Source organism: Pecten maximus, chromosome 11 (genome assembly GCF_902652985.1).
Source record: "Pecten maximus chromosome 11, xPecMax1.1, whole genome shotgun sequence".
Lineage (NCBI taxonomy): Eukaryota > Metazoa > Mollusca > Bivalvia > Pectinida > Pectinidae > Pecten > Pecten maximus.
This window is the reverse complement of record NC_047025.1, coordinates 12179627-12204790: the sequence shown is the minus strand read 5'-3', so window position 1 is coordinate 12204790 and position 25164 is coordinate 12179627. Positions and strand designations below refer to the sequence as shown.

The window sequence follows — 25164 nt, the reverse complement described above, 5'->3', positions numbered from 1 at the left end:
ATTGAACGCAATATAATGGTGATTCGCTAGCTATATCATACGAAAGTCTATCGTTCGAACATCATTCGAACGGTTTCTGATGCACTTAACATAAAGGCATTGGTCTATTATTTCAAACATGTCGTATGTACAGATAGGAGTTTAAATAGATTCAAAACATTTGCAAATTCGTCTTAATAGCCAGCCTAATAACTATTATATTTGGGCTGGTGGATTACTTGAATGACTTCAAATGTAACAAGGCGTTTGATTAGACGACGAAAATAAGTTGAGAAAGTATAACCACGACATACCGTCGGATGAATTTTCTAATTTGCATATTACGTTAGTGACCCCGACTGACCAGAGACCTACGTCACGAATTAAACTGCATAATGCATTTGTTTCGTCTTTCTAGGACTCGTTAGTGATGCTTAAAGCATATGTTGATAACAAGAAGGAGAGGGCGAAATTAATCAAATGGCTGAAAATTGGTAAAAGCTCGATTTGGAAGGTGCAACAGCTACAGCAAGATCATATAATTCAATCAAAATACCTATAGGATCCCCCTTGATCGAGTTTGTAAATGTTAAAGCTATTTTTGTATGCGCTTCCTCTGTCTGTGTTACGAACAAATGAATAGCTGGAACTGTACCCGGTGACCTTTGGGAATTAGCTAGGAGACTTTATACATAAGTAACGCCGTGGCAGTAGAAATTAGACTATCTAAGCCTGCCCGAACTGACTTCAGCAAATCGAAACTTCATGCCAGCAATGGAATAGATGCTATTACACACACAACATTTCTCTCTCAAAGCTAACATTTTACCCACTCAAAGTACATCCCCGTCTTTTCTTATTAATAGTTATACTACGATCCTTGCTGCAAAGTCTTGCATCTTCACGACAACAGATTAATTTTGATGACGTACGAACAACTACCCTTGCAGCATGTTCTTATTCTTCTACGCACAAAAATGGTCCAAAGAGTTCCGGAGCGGACCTTCCAAATCTGTTATATATTTGATCATACTATGAACTGCTGGTTAACAACGTTCTATTGCTTTACTAGCTTGTTTCGTGATAACACCTTCATTACTTACTTAAAAACTCCTGGTACTGTTAAATCAGAGTTACACACATATTGTGATACTTGATATTCCAGAGGTCAAATTAATATTAGGTTGTTTTTAAGAACTGAACGAACTTATTCTAATAAATCGTAGACTTTCCAGAGAATAAAATACAAGTCTCTTCAATTAGAACATTCTATGTTTTCCTATGTCCATTGACTTTTGAGTAATGTTATGTTTTCAAGATAACATCATTGTTTCTTGTACTAATTATAACCGTGCATAATCCTATGAGAAAGTGAAGGATACAGGTTAATTTGGTTAATCTGACACTTGTTATAACACAATATCAGTCATTTTTTTTTATACTCTATTCTGTCAAATATTTTAAATGTCTTCTTGTCGAACATTATTTATACAAATATGTTCATGTAATAAAATGAATTGTTATGCTTAAGCAAAAATACCTTGACTTGAAATACAATCAACAGCAATATTGAATCATAAATACGCAAACAAAAGTATGCAATTCCAACTCTACCCCTTGCAGGGTGAGGGAAGTTTCTAACGTTGAAGACACCTAGAATAAACCCATGCAGGAGCGGGGGAAATCTGCCTCGCTGCATATCGTAAGACGCTAATTTTGGGGCGACCATGTAGGGTCGGAATTGTTTCTCCTCTATCTTCTGACAAGGGGGTATTTGATAGTCAAAAAAAGGGCACTGTATCCCACTGTGGACCCCCTGAAGAACTGAGGATTTTCCCTCGGTTTCTTCTATTAGAAGAGTCCAAAAACGGATCTGCTGCCCACATTGCAAAACCAGTAATCTTGATATTTTCCTTTCTTTGTCCTGTGCTGTCTTTTCTTTTGTTTTTTGTCTTCTTGACATTCGCCGTCATATAGACCCTTGCTGTTGCAAGTGCGTTAAAATCCTAAAACAAACATAATGAAATATGTTACTAATTGTGTTAAGCGTTGTGTGGGGCTATAAGGCACTTGACTTAGCATCAAACGCCACGTTTCAGAATCAGGAAACATGTCGACTTCATTTAAATTAAAACAAAAACACTTTCAAGATAATCGATATTTATTTTTGAAATCCTAATGTAAGTCTAAAGATAGTTTCGTATTAATTGCCCTCATTAGGTAAGGCCACAAATAAAGCGACATTATATCGGTTGAGTGATTGAAGGGTGAAGGCAGACAGACATTGATGGCCGTTATCCAAAACGATTGACGCCGAAGAGGCGCTCACAAGAAAGGCATGAACCCTGTTATTCGATATTACCATTGTCGATGAAGGCAATTCAGCTGTTTCCTATGTAAGATATCCTAAGAATCCAATTGATATATGCTATTATCTCGTTTTGTGATATATAAACTAAGTGTGCAGTTAATATATCTAATTGTATAATAATAAAAGCATATTCTCTCCCCGCTTTAAGTCATGAGTTGGCACCATATTTTACCCTGTTTGGATATAATTCCTAGTTGTTTCAAATACAATTCATTCGTCTCGACGCTGCTTGTACATTTGAATACTGGTTCTGTCATAAACTACTTTATATGTTGTGCTGCCTTACCAGGTAGTTGGAAGCCATCAGTGGGGACTCATGTGTCCTGATCCATGTCATAGCTACGAATGAACGTGCGAGGGATAGGGATGTGTGAGCCGACGTTGCCGCGCATGCGCCTACGAGAATCCTCGAAATGCATGCACAGACACAGGGGCTTGATGATATACATTCCACTCTAATTCAGATGACAACATGTACACGTGGACAGGCTAGGCCCTGATCATGCATTGAGAAACCAAAGCATAGACAAAGTCTATACTGGTACATGTACCCAATGTATACATACTGTCTACATTTGTAATGTTTATTTTGACTAGTTCATACAAAATTATATAATGTTCAACATAACAATATAGAGATATCCTTGAAATCAGATCTGCCATAGCGTTAAAAATACAAAATAAAATACGAAATGAAAGATGGAATAGTCCTCTGTTTCTCCTAATGCCCCAGCCTGGTTCAACAGGTAGGTTATTGTGTGTGTGTGACTATGTCGGTGGAGAAAAAAGATGTCTAAAAAGTCTTGTGTCAGAATATCATTGGAATATTGCTTACCATCAATGGATAATAATGACACGTTTTCCCTATTTGACTTTTTGAAATGTATCCGAGTCGACAGTTTTAAATAAGCTGACAATAAGCAATACGCCAAGATTAACAATAGTTTATGATATTCATATAACTCTGAAAACATAATAATTGTCACATAAAAAAAAAGATTTCACCCCAAATCAGACATTTGCGTTTTCAAATTTACATAGCGCTTAATACAAACTCCTTTAGAAGCTTTGATGGAGGTGATTTGATTACAATTCAATTCAATGAACAGTTGATTTTACTTGCCCTCGTAGTGATGACTAAATTTGATTTAACTATTCCTCCTCCACGTGCCCATGTAGAAGTAAATTTAGTTTTCACATGATGGATGTCTTTCCGGTTCTAATGAATCTAATGTTCGCTATAGGTTCTTCCCTTGTGCAATGTTCGTGATGTAGTGGGCCTTGGCGCTTCATAATTGACTGGAGATTTGACATCAACACAATTAATCAGACATCTTCATGCATTAAAGGTGGTCGCCGCCGAAGTAAATTACAATCATCTGATTATATGGGGCAAAGTGCAAATTTAAAATGGTCTATATACATGATTGAATTTCACGTCAAGTTAGGTTCCGAAAAATGTGTAACTACATAAATAGAAATCCCTGACCGATCACAATCGTCAAGAGGACGAGATAATATGCGAATGAGGATCCCATATAAATTGTTCCCTAATCCCATAATGCAGTGCGAACGACTGATGTAAATAAAAAATGCCCATACGAAAGCGTGTTTAAAAGAAAGAAATGGAGTCCGCCACAAAAAGAGAAAAGAATATGACTCAAACTCTATCCAAAGATACATTTGGAGAGGGAAGATAAATTGTGGGAAGAATACAAGAAACGGATGCTACTTGATACCGTGCGTAATTGGTACAAGTATACTATTTGTACGCTAAACCATGTCCCATAATCGCTTTCTTATACTTAAAATGTGAACTTAATGGGCTTTGTGATCTCAATAAGGACCTAATGAATGAAAATAGAACATATCTCCGATCAAGCAGTTGCTAAAACAAAAACAAAGCTCACAGTCAGGGTACTGTTATCTTGCCCGGGACCACCGTACAATTTTTATTCGGACTAATGTTGCATAATAGCCGAACTTACGATATGATCGTGTCACTCCCTCAAATATAGCCTTTATACTAGGCTATTTAAAGTAAAGTACTTTGCTGTTCGAGCTGGACACTAGACTGTCCAATACAATCAATGAAAGAAGGAATGGACCTTAGGAGGCAAAATATATTTTTGTGTGAAATTTTATTTTCCCCGATATTGTACTACGTGGGCGATGAACACCTTTTAATGACATAATTACATGTTTTAAGTTTTTCAATTTTATGTTAGGATATTTTATAGATATATAACAAATTACGAATTAAACTAAAAAATCTCTGAATAAATATTTTGAAAATCTGTTAAAATATGTAAGGAGATAGAAAAGACGGATGCTTCAATCTCGTTTTTCGAGTTTTATTTTAGTCGTGAACATATTAGATAGAATATTGAGTAAATGAATATATTCTGAACCCTTTACACTGGTCTCTTGGTATTCAGGGTTTCGGAATTTCAATGGGGCTAAAACCAACATAATAATTAAAACAAATAAATACAAAAATAAATAAATAAATAAAAAAAAAAAAAAAAAACACTTTTGCATGGAGACACGTCAAGCAATTATTGGACAAACCTCACTATCTGTTACGGGTTATTATAAATATACATATGAATACCAGCTGGAAAAAATAATGCTTATAAACTAAGAATCACTAAAATCACATAAAATCATTAAAATCATACAAGGACACTACAAACACTGTTACGTTGACCTCTGACCTCGATCGTTAGTATCAGCATAGCTTGCTACCGGCGTAATTCTAAACGTGCAGTTTTCCTCTGCCTACCTTCAACTGTCTCTCTTTAAACACGGCAGTTCTAATTCCCAAACCAGTAGTTTTACCTTTAATCAAAAAGAATATTCTATACAGGTATAAGATAAAACCATGGTATCCTAATAAATACGCTATAGTATCTGATTTATGAAAATATAATTGATATCTTTCCAATCTATTCAAATCACACATGCATATTTCGTCTTTTGATCTTGCGCATTTAATTATACACAGACTCCAAATGATCGTTTCTCTGCATTGTCCTATGGCGGATAAAGTATGATACAACTCAATGTTAGTGTGGACACAGTTTCTGCATAAAAGATATCCAATGCCCACTGGATGATGAAGACTATTTCAAAAATAATACAAGCCCGATAACCACATGGAATGCTTCTGTATCTTGATCAGACTCTGTAATTGTATGTAGTTAAATCACAATCAAAACAATAAATGAGGACTGGTTGGATTTGGCAGGACAAGTGGCTATAAAACTAGAATGTATCATGCGATTCCATTACATACAACATTTATGTAATACTAATTATTACTGTGGGAGTTAATTAATGAAATGCAATCAATATTACCGATAAAATCTTATTTTATCATCTTTAAGTTCAGGTTATATATTAGAAAACGCCATGACTTTACTACAATCAAAAGCTTGAAAGATCCATTAAAAATGCGTATACTTGCATGATAGGACAATCAATATATTGGTGGTTATCAAAACAAGCGACTATTTATGTCCTGCCTTTGCATTCATTTTTTTCATAAATATATGTGGTATGACTCATTATCGCATGTGTATATCTATATAAAAAAAGAATAGATCGGCAACAGATCATTAAACTTTCATTCACATGTGAATGTCAAATTATTAACGAGAAGCTACATGTATATCATATCCATTTATTCTCGTGATTACAGAATAAAGCCAGCCTTGTAAAAGAAATACATCCTTGTTGATGTAGTTTGATATGGTTATGATTTAGAAATAACAATGTTTTCTATCTAACAGTATCTGTTAACTCGTAATGATGGTTGGCTGTTTAACTGATCTGGAAAATGGATTAGCATATTTAAGGTCACGATCACAGCTTGATAGCTTTAAATTGATGGTTACTTTCTATGAGGATGTTGAAAGAGAATTCAAAAGACTGTTATGTTCGGTTCATCTCCTTTCATCTCAACAGATTTTGTATGCCTTCTTATTAGACTAGGAAGATGAAAATGGGATTTCGTTTCTTTTGGGTCTTCTGCTGAAAAAAGCAAAAACCTTCAAGATATCATTGAATAATAAAATCGGGATGATTACAAGAATATTATTGATCTTTAGATTAAGATTAGAATGGCAATCGAATGTCATGACAAACACAAATGCATTGATTCAGCAATACTGAACTTTCCTTATCTTGATAGTAACAAACATATCTTATCAAGTTTTCATGGTGCTATGTGTAGTTAGTTTGCTACTTTAGAACATCCATCCAAAAACAAATGAATACTCAAGGGTTTGCTGGTGCAACTTCCAGAATTTGACTATGAGCATCTTGACAAGATGACATATTGTGTGCAGGGAACTATAAATGTTGTCCTTTCAAAGAAGAACACATAATTTTGAACAGACACAAAGTTATAGCATTGTTTATTTGGCGACCCCTATATTTCAATCAGCTAAAGGGTATGAACTGGAATTTGGCGAAGGAACGCGCCCGCTCAGTCATTTAGAGCGTCGGTCACAAAACTCCAGGTACATTTCCGAGATACGTAGTTCGACCCTCCGTACCCGTTGGGTTTTGTGTTTCTCGGGAAGCTGAGAAAAGGCCCGGTCTATGGTGTCGCAGTTGTGTCCTTTGGCAAGACAGTTCACAAGCATACAATTGCTCTAGATGGCATGCGACGGACCTCTCGTATTTTTTTAGTGAAGTAGTCATTAACTGCTACAAGGAAACCCCTTTCAAAATGACACAGGGCGATTAACCCAACAAACTAACAAAACATAATTTATACCAAAATCAGACATGTTCCCGTTCATAGCCGAAAAAACTGTCTCTATAACTACCTTAAGAAAAAGGTAGCTAACAAATTCCTTAACTCTTAAAACGTCACTACCTTCAAAGGGATGACGTCATCACGCCATGCAGCGTAACCATATCATAATGGGTAACGTCATCAGATTCATCACGAATTTCAGGCGCCTTCGATTCGATGATGGTACGAAGTTTTCGTTTCACCTTTATAATCAATCGACCCATTGTAAGATGAAGACAGATATATAAAGCCACGCGCTAAACTTAAAAAGCTTTATCCTTGGATTGACCCATATTTGCCTACATCACACAGGGTTGAGATATTCTATTAATCAGCGGTCTTTGAATGATGTTTTGACATGCTCTCTAAAAGCCTTATTTCCTGTGTTGCGCCATTTGTGTTATAAGCCGTAGACATACATACGTCCATTATTTTGGTTGCCCCTCGTGTTTCCATTCTTCTAAGAGTTGTTTTATAATTTATTGTTCATCATTGTGTGATTACGCTATTGTCGTCTTAAAAAAATCCTCATTGCTGATTTTGTGGAATATACACAGCATAGGTGTCTACTATCCTGTAAACATTAATAAGCCAAACGCACATGTTCTGTATAGCAGGGATTATTCGAGAGGTTTTAATTACGCTGTATCCATGGTCCTTAAACATAATACTAATATAAATACTTATATAAAAAGCGAATATTAACATATAAACAATGTACAACATGTGGAATTTTCTTTTGACGCATTAAAAGATGTGCAGTACTTTGATGACAAAAAGAGCTTTAATTACGTTACTGCTAGACACATGTAAGCCAATTAACAGTAAACAAAGAATGCTATTTTGTATATTACTTCTTCTCACCTTCAAATGCAATGATAAAGTGTTGAGAAGGATTTTTTCCGTAAGATGAAGTAAATAATGCCAGCACAACTGAATGACTTGTAAGATATGCTAACTTTTTTTTTTGAACATACGCTTTTACGTTTACAAAAGCTCAACTTTTTTGTATTACCTTCCAACACACAGATATTACAAAATATAAGCGTTGTAGAAATAGTATTTATTTAATTGACTTGTTGATCTCTTAACACATGTTAAAAGGAAAAGAAAAGAGTTTCAACGACCCGTACGGGGACATATATTTTTTCATCTGAAAACGTTAATCAAGCGTCCGTATGACATGGATAACAACCCCGTGAAGCTTCTAAGTTGAAAAACTATCTGATCCATTTGACGTCAAATCCCCTGAGTACTAGGACAATTATTTAATCAGAGCTCCAGAATCCCCAATCCACGCTAGCTTTGTGTCCGTAACCAACGAGTTCTGTATAAGATTCCGAAAAAAGGAAAACCATGGCCGTGCGTTCTTCATTGTGCATATTTGCCTCACGAAAAACTGTATTCGGTTAGAAAAATCGATCTATTGAAAACCTATTGAACGGTTTAAGGTACCATCTCTGGTGAAATCGATATGTAAATCTGATGTAGCACATTAGGTAGAATATTGAACGGGCTGCGTGTTCCAGTTTCGTCTTGCATGTCTAAAAGGTCATGCTATTTATACCATTTTTATATGTCACAGTGTATATTTGTACTCCGCTACGTACAGCGTGTGGGGCCGCATTGGCTGAGTGGTTAAGGTGCCCCGACATTTTATCACTAGCCTTTCACCTCTGGGTTACGAGTTCTAAACCAGACTTCATGTATTACGTTTTTTAACTGTTTTATCAATCCTAATATCGACTACTGTGCTACTGTCTGAGGAGGCGACAGTACAAAACAAGAAATATCTTTAAAAAAAAAAGATAAACGGCATAGTTTTAATGCTGGTGGTTATAATGTAAAACTACAGGTGAAATAAATTAACGAACTTATTAATAAATGCGTTTCAGCACGGATAACAAAATTATATAAGTTTGAATCATTTTTGGTGATAATAGGTCTGCATTTGAATCAGGAATATAATGTTATTGATGTGTCATTTTAATAGATACAGCCACTTATTCAGCTTGCACTCAATCTTAATTTTGTTTCGTCTTTACCTGCATATCTGCATTTTGCATTTACCGCTACACTGACCAATCACATTCTTCATCTTGACCAGTAACGTCACCTTTCGCGACATATCCACTTAATGATATGTGTATACTACTCAGATGGCTGCCTTTTATCAAAATAATCTTATATAGTCAGTCTATTTTTATGTATAAGATACTTAACAATCTAGCTCCACAAAATTTGAATTGTTTATTAGCAATTCTGATGTCCATTGTAGGTCTACCACATTCTCAATCACAACTGATTTGTACCATCTCATAATACAAATACTTTCAAAACGTCTTTTATATTTTACCAAGTAATGTGAGAAACTGTTCAACACTTTTATCATTTAAGAAAGCCGCAAAGAGTTTTTTATGGAGTAATCTTTAATCCTGTTGTGGTTGTACTTTTTATCCTTTAAATTTAATGACGGCTCCAAAATTGTGTTTTTATATCATATGTGCCTTGTTCAGTGTTATAGTATTATTCTTTTATATGTTGTAAATGTTGTATATTCTGTACTTATCTTGATCATGTGCAAGACGAGCTTTTAGGCTCAACAAGTTATCAATAAAGACTATTATCATTAGTATTATTAAACCTACTTGGGACAGTTGCCTGGTACTGACAGTAGGCCGGTAGGTTTTTCTCGGAGTACTCCGGCTTTCCTCCATCTCCAAAACCTGGGACATACCTAAATGACCCTTGTTGTTAATGGGGCGTTAAATAAAATAAACCAAAATAAACGTTCAGCGAGGAAACCTGGTATAGGATAGGTCTCCTTCCAACATGACTGATGAAGTCCCTAAGAAACCTTGATTTATCTCAATTTTGTGGACAAAGTAAATCAATTTTGATTTTACTGATTTTATCAACGGCCCATATGATCTAAATGATCAATTCACATTGTACAATTAATCGATGTGTACTGTAATTCATCAACAAATGATTAAATAAAGTATTTTTTAAACAGTCTGTTACACATTCTACTTGCCCATTATACAATACAGCGGTGTTGCATTAGTTTAAACTGTGTTTTATTTGTCAATTTCCATTTAACAATATATATAAAACATATAAATAATACAAAAGAAATCAGAAATAAGTGTCAAGACACTGATATAAATCTGACACCTATCTAATCATATAGGTTGACGTTACATCACAACATTGACATGATCAATCACAACATCGTATAATGACAATACAGTCTAATGTGAAAATATCAGTTGGAATTTGAACAAATAATTAAGTATTTGTGGTTAAAAAATGTTGCATTTATATGGAAAGCTAATGGAAAACATATTTATGATTGTACAGAAGTCACAAGATACAAGCGATAGTTAATTAATATTACATCGGTTAAAATACATTTTAATTTGACTTGAAGTTAAAATGACATGGATTCAATTTGTTTTTCTTAAATTTCAGGATTTGAAAAACCAGGTGCTAACAACAAATGCCTGGCTAAGAATAGTAAGTATATCTATCTGACGTCATCACTTAACGATTCCCTATCAAAATGCTCTAATTGTTGTGGTATACAATACATTCATTTATATCACTGTGCAACCAGACGTTCTACATTCTCTCTTCTTCTTGGCGACTCTCAAAAATAGTTTGTCGTTTTTGTTTAGTTGTTTGTTTTGAAACTTGTTTGAATGGATTGAAGCCATCAATGATGTCCATTAGATTTTCGTCATAGATAGTACACGAAAGTGTTTTCATGTTTTATATGTACACGTATTTTACTTATTCGCGAGCATATGATCGTATGGATTAGTGTAGGCGAAAATAAAAGAGTTAAAATAAGCCCTCATGGACGTGAACAATTCTTCAGTATTTATACAAAGAAGATTTATTGCTATTAATACGACAAACTCCGTACTGAGTCAATCATAATGACGTTTTACGATCATATATTAAATGTTTATTTTATTAATAGAATATTTCAGTATATTATTATCTAATGTGACCTTGACCTTTGCTTCACGATCGGTATATTTTTCATTCGACAGACCTGGCATGACGAGTTTTTACACTGGAATAAGACAAAGTACGGGGGTCTTGCTGAAATACTGGTATCAAGAAACGAGGTCTGGACCCCGGACCTTCTAGTCGAGAATACGTAAGTACATCAAATTATCTATTTTGTTTGTTTGTCCTGAAGCGCCTCACCAAAGTAGAATGGATAACGCAAATTATATCATGAATCTGCAATTGTGTTCTTATCCTCTAATCGCGACACTTCATCGTTAAACTTAAATGTTATCTTCTATGAAATATACAAAGATTATTTATTTATTTATTAATTTATTTATTTTTGTATAAATTGGATTGGCTTGTACTTTACAAAACTTTATTAGCCTCTTTTTTTTACTTTGTCACTGACACATTGAGAAATGTATAACAAGGTAAGTCATTTTGATGGCTATTCATGTATATTTATCTGAACTCCGAAATTTAGAATTAATAAGTAAGTTTCAGTTAATCTGTTTTAGCGGGATTAGTTAGGCAACAGAATGGATGAACGTAACAGGTTATTCAGAGAGTGTCATCATTCACAATACCTTTGTGTCGTCGCTTTAGAAAACGTATCCATAGCACAATAAGAAAACGTCATCGATTCCATCACGCACACCACACTCATTGGTGATGACGCGAGTGATATAGTTCTCCATAATAACATACTGTATTTAACGAAATGAAATTGTGGGGAAAACATTATCGATCGCTCCTGTGTAATGTAGTAAAAAACTGCCATCGGAATACATGAACCATGATTGTACAAATGCTACATAGGTTTATTACATTGTTAAGATATACATTTAGTTTTATATGCAATATATATGCCGAGTAATGAATATAAAACTGTAGGTTTTCATTTCATTTCAACCAATAGTATGTTATATAAAGCATAGGAAATGAATTAGAAAACAGACTCGAAGTCTATATAAGTCTTCTCCAAACCAATGGTAAGATGAAATAATTACATACAGAATGTACAACTGTTCCATATTTCTAGGATCACAAATATGTGTTCCGTACTAAACTTTCAAATGATTACACTTATAATAATTTCCTAATACCCGCAATAACTAACAATGTTTGCAGATTTGCTTGAGTATCCAGTATTACGAACCAGATAGTATACTCAGCCTGATGGGTCGGAGACATACATATATAGGGCACATTTCAATTGGGAAAGATAGGGATGAACCGACCCCGAAATTCTGAAAAGAATTCCACAAAACACTGGAATACCAATGTGAAAACAATGTTGAAGTCAAGACTTAAATAAAAAGGTGACAGCGCATGATCGAAACACAGGTTTTTACAAACACACAAGTTGAAAAAGAATGGTTCTCGCCATGCACTTGTTCTTGTAACGTTAAAGAGTAATTTAAAATTGCCATCAGGCTTCACATGGAAAAAATGAAACTGTCGATGGTATTTCGTTAATTTATTATTATACTCTTGTTATTTTCGTAACGTTACAGAGTCATAAGGAACTGCCATCCGGACTCTATATGAGAAAGATAAATATGTTGATTTGTATTTCGTTAGTTAATGACCGAAATTTAATTCTATAGACTAACCAAATGTTGTGTTTCATATCCAATCAATTATAATTGTCTATATACGTATAGTCCACATAGAGACGTTTGGGCTCCATTGATGATCTGCATTTATAAATCACTTGTCTATTTAAGATCATTATCTGTTAATAATCGATAACACTTTCTGTCGTTATCATTGTCTATATGTGAAAAGTTCACATAGCATAACTACAATTCACATAGGTTACATCTTGACTCTGATACCATGCCACATTTAAATGATATGTTTCAGTCTATGTATGGCAAGTGGGCATGCGAACATTCTTCTGATACCGGACTTGGATCGAATTCAGAATTATGATATTACTTGTAGAAATACACAAGACCCGATATACATATCTGCTATCTGTTTATCGCTTCCTTGGCTTACCAGATTCGGATCAAGCATGATCTTGGCTTAACCATTGTCGAACGTGTCATGATGCCATCGTTTTATCAGATTTTGACTCAGGAAGACCATCACGTGCCTTAGCATGTATAAGTACACTCCGCCTACTCTCTCAGAAAACATGTGAATTCCTTGAATTCATGACGTTTTAATGCATCATTATTGACTTAAATCATTTACCTTTATAAATTATAGATTGGTAGAGGTATTAATTAACTCGGATCTACTACTATAACTTAGATGTAAATAAGGTATATTGAATTTAATTCAGTTGATCCGTAAATATTTACTATTCTTTAACTTACTTTGTATTTGGTAATATTCGTGGGTGATATATTTTTGCTATATTCGCGGTCACTAAAAATTCAACAATAAATTCCGAGCGAATATCTATGTGTTTACAATGTACCAGGCGTTGTTAAAATCTGCGAACCAGGTCCGCCTGAGTCGACTTCGATATATTTGACCCTTGACATTTAACAACTACGAAGTAATCTATCCTTGATCTTATATATCTAAATATAAACTACGGGTCCTAATATAAATAATAAATAATATAAATATTTGAAATCAAACAATTTGAATAGCAAATTAATGATAATAAATACTAAATATTATATCCGATTCTATGACATCTTTTGAAACAGAATCAGCAGCAACGAAACATGTGTGTAACATGTAGTAGATATACTTTCAGAGCATAACATGATTAGAATGTACATTTATGTTCTTTATGAGCATTAACCTAATTGAATTAGTAGAAAATATATACGGTTAAATTAAATAGCAGGTCGCCATTTTTCAATCAAATAACAGTTTATCTATTACAATTCTCTTGACACTCGCTGGTTGAAGATCCCATTTCTCATTAACTTACATGGTATGTATTTGCTCTAAAATACCCATTTTTCCAAACGAGAACTCTTGTGTCTAACTAAAAAAAAAGATTGATATCAATTCGAAGTTCTTCTATACCGATACATCAAATTAATAGAGCCGTCTCAAAGCGGTTCTCAAATTGCGGTAAATGTGCCTGAAGCTACCTGCAAATTTACTTTTCATCTCCCCCGGAAGCATGCAGCTGCAGCTGCCATACACTACCACTTGCTTATTTAAAGCTGAGTCTAGCGTCCGTTTTCTAGACCAACGTGCCTCCGTAAATACCGAACATATTGCTGAGTTTGTCAACATGCTTGTCGTCTGGGACTCTTTACACCTTACTGTCCATTAATTTTACTAGTCATTTATCTGATGGAGATGACAGAATATAATAGTTGGCTCGCGACACACTAACCATTGACGACTGCATAGTCATATATAAAGCTACTTATCACATATATGGTGATATATCATATAGGTACCATACAAAAGGTTATATGATTGGGAGCAGTATTATTGGTGCTCAGCTCGTTAATAAACGATTTACAGTATACAAATGTATAGCGTTCAAGATTTACAGAATATCATTCTATATTATGAAGGATTATACTATAGACATTCCAGACATTAGCACCTTTCAATACAAAGATAGATACAGTACAGACAATATGATTAAAGCATGCATATCGCACGCACGGGAGGCCGTCCTTAAATGACCTTAGCTGTTAATAGGACGTTAAACAAAATAAACCAAACCAAACCAAACTAAATCAGTATCATACATTTCTTTCGTTCTTTTAGTACTTGTCAGTGATGCTAAGGGTCTAAAACGTTGATATATACGCCCAGAAAGTACGAAAGAAAATTCAAAATGTAGATTGGGATGGGCAAAATAACAAAACAACCCCCCAAAAACACAAAGAAATCCAACAATTCAATCAGTTACATAATTGTCAATACTGGATTTCAGTATAACCCTTAGAAATATATATATTTTCTGCGAAACTGCAACATACATACGGTTAAGATGTGATCTTATCAAGTCTCATTTTACATATAAGAACAAATATTTTGACTTTATTTTGCATAATTTACATAAAAAAGCATTAGGAAATGGTGATTTCCTTTTCAATGTACTAATCAACACCTGAACAGTTCTATATTTAACAGGAAATATATGTTAATCTTATTTTACAAGAATTTGCGAAACAAGATATAGCAAGTTCCATTAATCACGTTTGTTGGACAGGATGGAGTGGCACAGGCGGTCTTATAATGAGAGGAAACTGGAGTCACAGGAGAATACTCACGTGGTCGGGTAGGCGACACCTTACCTTGGGTAATTGAACCCCGGCCTCCAAGGTGAAAGGCAGGATTGTTACCACTGTGTCACCCGACCATCCAGTCACCTAGAATATATATATACATATAGCTTTCTTCTGTGTCTCACGATTGTTTGGTGTATATTGTTTAACGTCCTATTAACAGACAGGGTCATTTAATGACGTGCCAGGTTTTGGAGGTGGAGGAAAGTCGGAGTACTCCGAGAAAAAACACCTAGATAACAAATATAATATCTACTCTTTACATCAAGTAAAGTCATTTGATTTTATCAACTTAGAACAATAAAATGGACAATGCTTCTGGTTTAGTTTACCATTGACCTTTTGCCTTTCAACTGGCGTGCAATAACAAAAAAAAATACTTATTTGATACATATATGCATAAACTGCCACAAGAACTTGTTGACCACGCAGTATACAAACATATTATGACAAATGCTACCCAAGGGGAAGACGCAACAAGCAATTTGCAAACTGTTTCAATCATCTTTACCATCAGGGTTCAAGTGTCAATATCGCCTTTTATATCCCAATGTGACAATAGCAATTGAAAACCTTAATACTTAATTAAATAAGATTCTTTATGGAACACAGTTTGTTTATATATCATACACATTTTGTCTCAGCAATATTGACAAATACATTTTACAGTTAAAAAACTGCATTGAATAGAATGTTTTTTGTGAACAAAACTAATGTTCAAACAATTCTCTACAATACGGGAAAAATAGGTTTAATACACCCATTCCATCGGAAATTGGCACGACTTTTTTTACCACTGCACATCTCAAAATAAATACAGAACAAGCTAATGAAATTAAACTCTCCGATAACAACGACATAAGAAGTCGCCACCGCGTCAAAAGGATGAAGTGCCGAATATACTGCGTTTGATGTTACAGCTACAGCTACGCCCATTGGCGAAAAAACAAACAAAAAACTATCAAACCGTTTTGACGTGTTTGGTGTTGTTTGAAACTTTTAAATTAAGTTATTACTTATAGTTTAAAAAGAAGAGGTATATTTGAATTCAGTTTTGATGAAACAGAGTTCTAATCAATGAGCTGTACAACGGACTCCATTGACCACTCTACAAAATGCATTATATACTGAGCTTGATCATGGGATTTTCCAATAAATTGGTCCACTACCAATAATGTTAGTTGGACGCTTGATAATAAGCCTTCTGATGAGAAAATAATTAAGCGTTACAAATGACACAGATTTGATAACGGACGCGGCTAATGATTTCATAATCCAATAAAACGGTTTTAATCCGGATTGACGTCACATCCGCTTTATCATACATCCAATTTGTATTGAGAGAAACCTTATATTCAATAGTATTGAGCGAATACATTGACACAATGTCCAGTGGCTTCTGGGGCGTTTGTTACCGGGATTGAAACCTACAAGAAAACGTTATAATTTTGCCAAATGGTGGTCACATGGCAATAACAGCCGACGGCAAGGCACAGACAGTCGTGATGTGGTCAGTTAGTGAGCTTAAAAATGTTTTAGCCGATAGCAATATGAGCACTTGTCTTTGTTCGAATCTTGAAATAACCACGAAGTGGAGATTTTTGGACGATGTTTATATCTAAAGAGCTAGTGGTTGTTATGTATTGCTGTATTATTCATATCCTCATGACAAGTTAGCCTTAACTTGTTTTGCTTTGCAAATAAAAATCAAAACAAAACCAAAAAACAACAACAAATGTGCTAGTTTTTCTGTTAGATATTTTTGATATTATACACATATCCTTGAAAATGACGCATATAACTGACGTTGAAAAATTGACACTTAAAATACAAAACTGATGCTGAATATACAAAACAGACGAAACAACTCATTGTAGATAAACACAAATGTTGATAACAAAAAATGAAAAACAGAAAATAGACGTAGAAAATATAAAAGATATGAAGGCATCTCTCATACGGCATTAAAAGGACTTTTAAAACACAAAGCTTATACAGAAAACACAACAATGCATTGGACATACGAAAATCGAAACATAAGAAAGACGTTGAATATTCAAAACATACGTGGAAAATATAAGATTGACATTGAATATAAAAAAACAGACATGGTAAACACAAGACAGACGTTGAATGTAAAAAACAGACATGGACCACTAATAATATGTAGTTGAATATATAAAACGAATGCAGTAAATGCATAAGGCATCGAAATATACAATATATGTGTGCAAAAGTACAGATCGTACCAAAATCTAATGAAGACCCCACACAATAGATAAACAACAACATATGTTATTGTTAATGAATGATTAGTGTTTATTCATTTGATATGAACATAAAGGCTTTTAGCCTGCGGCCATTATGTATCGTATTCAATCGAATAAAGTATGTACATCGTAACATGTCTCAGTATTAAAAACAGATTCAAGCAATGTCATTTAAATAACTTGGAAAGCATTGATTTTACCAGTTATTCCATATCTAGAAATTCACTCGTAGAAAGCTAAGATACCAATCTAAGTTATGTATAATGGTCCATTTTTGCAACAAGAAACTGGCTGAATATTTTGGATTTGTCTTCACCAACAAACACCGAGAACACCTACATAACAGCGAAACTGTAATTCCATCTCAGAATCCATAAAACTATGGCAATATACAAACAAATGGTGTCGATTTGCATGGATACACTTGAAAAGGTACTAGAAGAATAAGACAATGTATTTCGGCAGTGTTAGAGTTTTCGCTAAACCAAAGGCAACCGCCATGCAAATCAGAGTCAAATGCCTGGTAAGTCACGTTCTCAAAATGAGTATAAGAGTGGTGAAATCGAATATGTCTGACTTCTTTCCACAGATGAAGATCTTTTCAAAGAAGAGCATGGTCTCGACTATAAAACATTCCTATGGTTTTCATCAACTTGCTCGAAACCTTAGGCTGGCATTTTCTCTGCCAGAAGTCGACCTCAGTGTATTGAATAACGAATTAACTGGGACATGTAGGGGGAAAATAGAGAAAGCAGGTGTACTACTACCTAGAAATGAAAAATGAAAAATTTGGAAATGAAATTCATCACGCTTGTCATTAACTTAGCTGTAAACTATTACTAGTGGTCGCGTCTTAAGCATGATTTGACTATGTGGCTGCCGTTAACAGTCTGTAGAGTCTTTGCTTTGGAATTATACAGGGGAAATCCGATCGACATTGTTAATAAAAATAATCAAAGACAATACATCGTCAAAGTAGCTATAGCTCGAACAACTTTTCATAGCATCTTCAATAAAGTCAAACTTAATTTAAACACATATTGATTCTCTTTTTCGCAGTCATGTCCGATACCTTCCTACCTGTGTAATAAATCTTGCTGAATATTTTGCATGAGTACCTGGATCTAATATCAGGACTGATGTTAATCTAATAATCATTCTGATTATGTCAAGGGGATGGTACAAAGACACACAGGATATTACAAAATGTAGAACCTATAAATACAAGTCGAGAGCTTGATACAGCAGAGCATCCATTAATTAATCTGCACCGCAGAACTGTTTCGTTCTTCTTGTACTCGCCAATGATGATAGAAACACGATTAAGCTATCTCATCTTTATAAAATGAATCCAAGAAATTTTATAGTATGTACTCTGAGGTAGAATTGATCCATGATACAATAAACTGTTGCCTTTTTAAAATTGAATTTTATTATAATGTCAAGAAGATACATATATATTTCAAGCCCTGTCGCTTTTCAAATGCATTAAAACATGACATAGTGGCAAGCATCAGCGACTAACATAAACAATCTGTGTCTACCAACTGCAATATAAAATGATAATATTAGGTAAAATAACACAGTAGCCGAGCCTGGAAAGGAGAAATATGTTTATACAATGAATAACCAAACCACTTTCTTTAAAGATGAATTAAATATGAAAAAAAAAATCAAATAAAAAAAATCTTGGTATTGTTATGACCATTTTACAGTGAACAGTGTATGACGGTAATGAAAGTCTTCATACTTTTCATTATTTTTTTAAATTCGTTTGGAGATATTACCCAGTCTCGAATCTTTTCCCACACAAGAAAAGCTAGCTTTACTTGAAGTCGTTTTTCACCACCGTCAACGCATGGAAAATTTGAGAAAACTTAACGCTGAACTCATGCTGAGCTGTGAGCATGGCAGTGATGTTAGATTTACAGTAAAGGCAATCATTTTCAATACGGAACAGTTTGTAACATTTCGCTTTACCCGAGGTCATAGAATATGGTCCTAGTTAATATTTACATCGCCAACTTTAACCTCTGTTGATGATTGCCATATACATGCATAAACGCACATTACACGTGACTTGCTCCGACTGGGAAATATTAGTCCCGTGAAATTAAACACTTTTGCAGTATTTCGCAAGTTACGCTTGTACGGCAGAAACATGAAGCTCTACTCATCAATATAGATCAATCACCTCCCATTCGCCATCGACTGATAAAAAACAGAAACTGCGCCGATCGGGCGACTTCTCTTTCTGTGATACATCACGATTATGTATTATGAAGTAAAATTGCAACTAAAAAGAAAAAACAATCAGTTGAGGAGAGGCAGATAAATTCTATAGCATTAGACTCTTGTCCAATACACATTGAATTCGTTCAATCAAATCTTTTTTTTAAATGAAAACAAAAACAAAAACAAAAAAACACTCAATTAAAAATATAATGGTAGGATTTGTGTCTTTTTGTAGAGACCGTGTTCTCAATACATGTACATATACAGACTGGATTAAGATTTCTGTCTGAATACAGTGAATTTAATGCATGCATATCATACTGTCAATAATCATAGATGCGCAGTAATAATGTCTTAGATAAATCAAAGTCCTTTCACATAAGGTAAACTTCGTGAAATAAATCTTCTAAAGCACGTATGGTTCCCCCTACTCAATCAATCCCAATTGCCTATAAATAAAGTTTTAATGTGTTTTTCTTCACTGTCCCCAACACATATGTTTGTCAAAGTCAGCTGTCATTGGCAGGTGTAGCTGTTCCTTTGAAAAACTATCGGCATGTGACCTTTCCTCTAGCCTAATGACTTCATTTGATAAATATCTGTAACACATATGTCAGTTTCTTCAGCACATACTGTATCTAAATTTAACAATGGAAAGACACTGAACAGACACACCATTTTTGTTGTTCAATCTAGAATATCCAATTATGCATTGTTGAAAATGTCATGCCAAACTATTTGGGATTCCTTGAGAATTCCAAGGATTTCATAGCATACTAATTATGATGCTCCATACCGATAAAGCGGATGTCACGTGATAAACATTCTGAATATTAGAATAGTAACTGAACCAATAAAACCCCAAAAGACACCTATGCATTTTGGCCTTTTGAAATGTAATCATTTACGAAAACCATTTAAAAATTGCAAATATTTGGGAGACAAAAGTAGTAAAATCATGATAATCATATCATTGTATTCATAGATATGCATAAAACAAGTATTTCAGAGAGAAAAATGTCCTCGTATGAATAATTCTAAAACAGCAATGAATAACACATTTTATAACGTCTAGGTTTGCATCCGACAAATACAAATGAAGCGCCAAGAGGTATTTGGGGAGAGTCTCATTTGATAAAGGACAATGACCTTATACGCGAGATTAGAGAAACGTTAAAAGTTTTATAGTTTGAAAGGGGCAGCGGACTAGTATTATATTAGAAAGAAATTTACAAAGCAGATTATTTTCATCCAACGTCAACGTTCAAAATGTTTTGATACGGCACTACAATGAATGTCAAAGTTAAAGATTTCAGAAATGAAAATGCTTTCGTTCCATTGATTTTGTGTGTGAAGGCAACACGTCGACAGTCGCTTGTTTAAAAAAACAAATTCGTGGAAAGCCATAGTGTATACACATGCTGGTGTTTGATATGCAAACTTACAACCATAAGGGTACATCTTCATGTGTATACATTACCATCCATGACAAAACTGTACATAATCACTTGACTTGTTTAAAAACCATAACTTTGCTATTTCTTGAAGATGATAATAACCCACCTCAATTAAGTTTCAGTGAAGATGGTTAAAAAAATGAAACATTCCAAAATTGCATTCAAACCTTTTTTATATGTACCATTTTCCCCATTCCATTATGATCCCATTAAGGTATGCTATTTTTGGTAAAGATAGTCTCTCAAACAATTGATCAATATTTTTTTTAAAGATTTGATATTGTAAACATCGAAAATAAAAATCAAAAAATACATTTTTAACAATATATTAAGTGAATTTCAAAACGGATATCCCTTTTTATTTGATAGTATTCCAATATAATTTTTAATCCGAGATTCGAAAATAAGCATCTGCTAAAATGAATAAGCGGGCATTTGCTTAATATTAAAGACAATAAGTCGCGTCTTATATTCGAGTAATGAGTGTAATCCTTGAAGATAATACAGTATAACTAGTCCCACTCTCTTGCTAAATAGAATGCAATGTAAATGAATGTCCCCGATTGATATTGAGGTTTTCTTCAATACTTGATTCTGCTAAAAACAAACCATGTAGTTTGATGAAGCTACTTTCAGAACGCCCCTTTTACTTACCAATGAGATCACAGTATAATGTACACAGATTAAACTCGTTTTTGGAGGATTTCAGATAAAGAAGACATGGACATCGAACGATCTCTCTCTGTCAAATAGGAAATATAATTACCTCTTAATCACCTCACGATGATTTAGGTATTCTGTTTCTGTTTCCAATTGAATTATCTTTCATGCGTTAGTGTCAATATAAATGTGAATTTGCTGTTGAGTTATAATACTTAAAAGCTAAAGAATTTTTCGATTTGATTCAGTTCATTCATGTTTATATTGTTTGGAGACGAAACATGCATTTGAATCAATCATATAATATATCTTTATGTCATTCTTTCGTTCTCTGTATATTCATAGTCAATTAGTATCTTGTAACTTTAATACAAAAATACAATTCGGTTGGATCTGTATCAAGAAGCAAAAGATGTATGCTGAAGACAGCACTGAAAGAACTGAAATTAGGAAACATAAGAACTTATTTATTCTGAAATGGGCCTAATATATTTTATTCACAATAACGTTCTTCTTTATAATCTCAATGTACTGAACGTTGCTTATGTAAACTATGATACGGGTTTGAATCAATCGAACATTTGCTAAAATTTGGATTTTAAGAACAAGATGACCGATAAAGTCTAAATCAACTAATATGGTTCTGCTTAGTTTACTGCCCATATCTGTTGATTTTAATATATCATTAGTTCAATTACAGTAAAGTATCGGTGTAAACATTTATATTGACAACACATGTACTTTAATTGTACTGTTATTTAAATAAATAGCCATTCGGCCGGAAATATATTCTTTATTGTATACATACTATTATATAATTGGTATCGTATGATCGCAATACCGCTATCCGTAATGAAGATCAATGAAGATTCACCGGCTTATTTACGTGGGCATGGATATCTATAACAAGGAATCATTGAGAGAAGCGGCCATTGAACATGACTTAAGTATGAATTCTGTCGATTCGTCGGAATCTGCGAAAAAAAGTCCGAATATTGTGGAAATCATATTGTTTTTATTGTCATTTTGTTTTTAAGGAAATGTACCATACGGTATTCTATGACAGTGTTGTACTTATACGAACGATATGCCTGCTCGTCACTTCATAAGAATTGTCATCAAAGGCGAATCGATCATTGACGCCTTGCGTTATTAGTGTCTTGAAATATGCTATGGGCCTTTCGAAAGCATTTCAAAAGCATTGCTACTTCATGCCCTATCAGAGAAGCGTTGTAATGACTTTGGAACATGTGCTACAGTGTCATAGACACAACGTCTTTTATAGAACTCAGGGTAACTGTCACTTCCAGAGACGTAATGCTTCTCAATCTGACTTCCTTTTAGCGCTCTTAAGGTTTCTTAAAATGCACGTGGTGCCTATGCGAAGACTAGAAATGGTTTTTGATACAGTTTTAAATCTGTCGCATGTAGGTTACATGACACAACGCCGGAAATATGTGTCGATAGAAAGACAGTGCTTCTCATTGATGTGTAAACATAAATTCAGGTTTTCTCTTTGGAAATGAAATTGAAGTAAATCATTACCTGTCATTATTATCAAAACCATACATGCAACAAAATAGAGTGCAGAGAGTGTGATCGTAAACAGAAGTGAACTAGTGATAGCACTTTCAAAGTTTGTTTTTTTTTTTTTTTTTTTAAATATTAACCGGTTTAAAGTGTGTACTGAAATCCTTCTTGACGATCTTCCATCACGCTGACAGAAATTGAACATGCATGTACCTTTCCAGTCTTTTAGCGTCTATAATCAGTGTTTACGTCAATCTTAATAAGCAGCTTTTACAGAATATTTAAAGGCTGCGTTTACAGAAGTTTAATACATGTATTTGTTTATTTAAAAGTTAACTTGGAGCAAACTGAGGATTTTGTAAAAATACGGAACAGGCACATCATATTAGTTGGCATTTGTGTTTTCATTGTATCGAGATGATTGAGAATAAGGAGCCCTTTAAGAACAACAACTTTACAGAAACATGCATGTTGTGAATATAATATTTGTACAACAGCAAATTATATACATTACAAATGTAATGTATTCCGTCGACTATATTATGGGGATCAGATTAAAATGCGTACCATAATAAAAAGTGTTTGAAATGGTACGTATTAGCTGTTATCGCCGAATGGCAGCTCCTGCTGTATGCTCTCAATGGAATGGAGAAAGCAATAACTGGCAACAAAAGATCCGGAATCTAAAGATAATGATTTTAATGCATGGCTTTGAGACGGCTACATAATAAGTGATATAAAAACACACAATTAATTAATTTTGCCATTGTTTATCAAAATTATTTTTCTGATACTTTTTATCTTATCTATTTATATAATTTTGTTTTTGTTCTGTTTATATAAATTTCATTGTATTATTTCAAATCTATATTATACAGGGGCAATTCAAACTATTACATGATACATTGTTCATGGATTAACACATATCTTGGGTTTGTATATATTTGCAGGGCGTTTGGATACCATCCCTTAGGCATAGACCAGATGTTGATCAGCCTTGACTCTGCAGGAACCTTAATTTGGGAACCCGGAATCGTGATGCAAACTATATGCGAGGTCAATATAGCAAAATATCCGTTTGACAGTCAGAACTGTGCAATACGTGTGATGTCTTGGATGCACACTAACAAGTCAATGATAGTTGTAGTGGAGAAACACAACGTGGACATAACTGGTTATTACCCTAATGGAGAATGGGACCTGTTTACTACTTCTGTGAAGGCGTATTCCCCTGAGGACGGATCTTACAACAGCGGTGAAATACTTCCAGGGGCGGAAGCCATCTTGGAGCTAAGACGACGTCCCGTGTATTACATTATATCCACAATTCTTCCAATCTCGATGCTGTCGCTGTTGAACGTTTTGGTGTTTATGCTGCCTATGAATACAGGAGAGAAGATGACACTTGCCGTCACAGTATTACTGTCATTTACGGTTTTCATGAGTGTTGTAAATGACGTCATGCCGAAAACGTCAAACAGTATATCCATCTTAGGTAAGATTAGACATAAATTTTGTAATTTGTTAGATGTGCATTATAAATATATATGTAACCTCATCTTAATCTTAGTGACCCTCTTCATCTTAGTGACCCAAAAGA

The 25164-nt window shown here is 34.2% G+C and overlaps 1 protein-coding gene across 1 annotated transcript in view; it reads left to right on the top strand.

Annotated features, from left to right (window-relative positions):
• Nucleotides 1-25164, top strand: part of LOC117338440 (neuronal acetylcholine receptor subunit beta-3-like) — a 79953-nt gene that overhangs the window by 35568 nt on the left and 19221 nt on the right. Inside the window, exons 3-5 of the mRNA XM_033899793.1 lie at nucleotides 10632-10676; nucleotides 11219-11328; nucleotides 24515-25059. Of these exons, the coding sequence (XP_033755684.1) occupies nucleotides 10632-10676; nucleotides 11219-11328; nucleotides 24515-25059 (700 nt within the window). The remainder of the gene's footprint in view (nucleotides 1-10631; nucleotides 10677-11218; nucleotides 11329-24514; nucleotides 25060-25164) is intronic.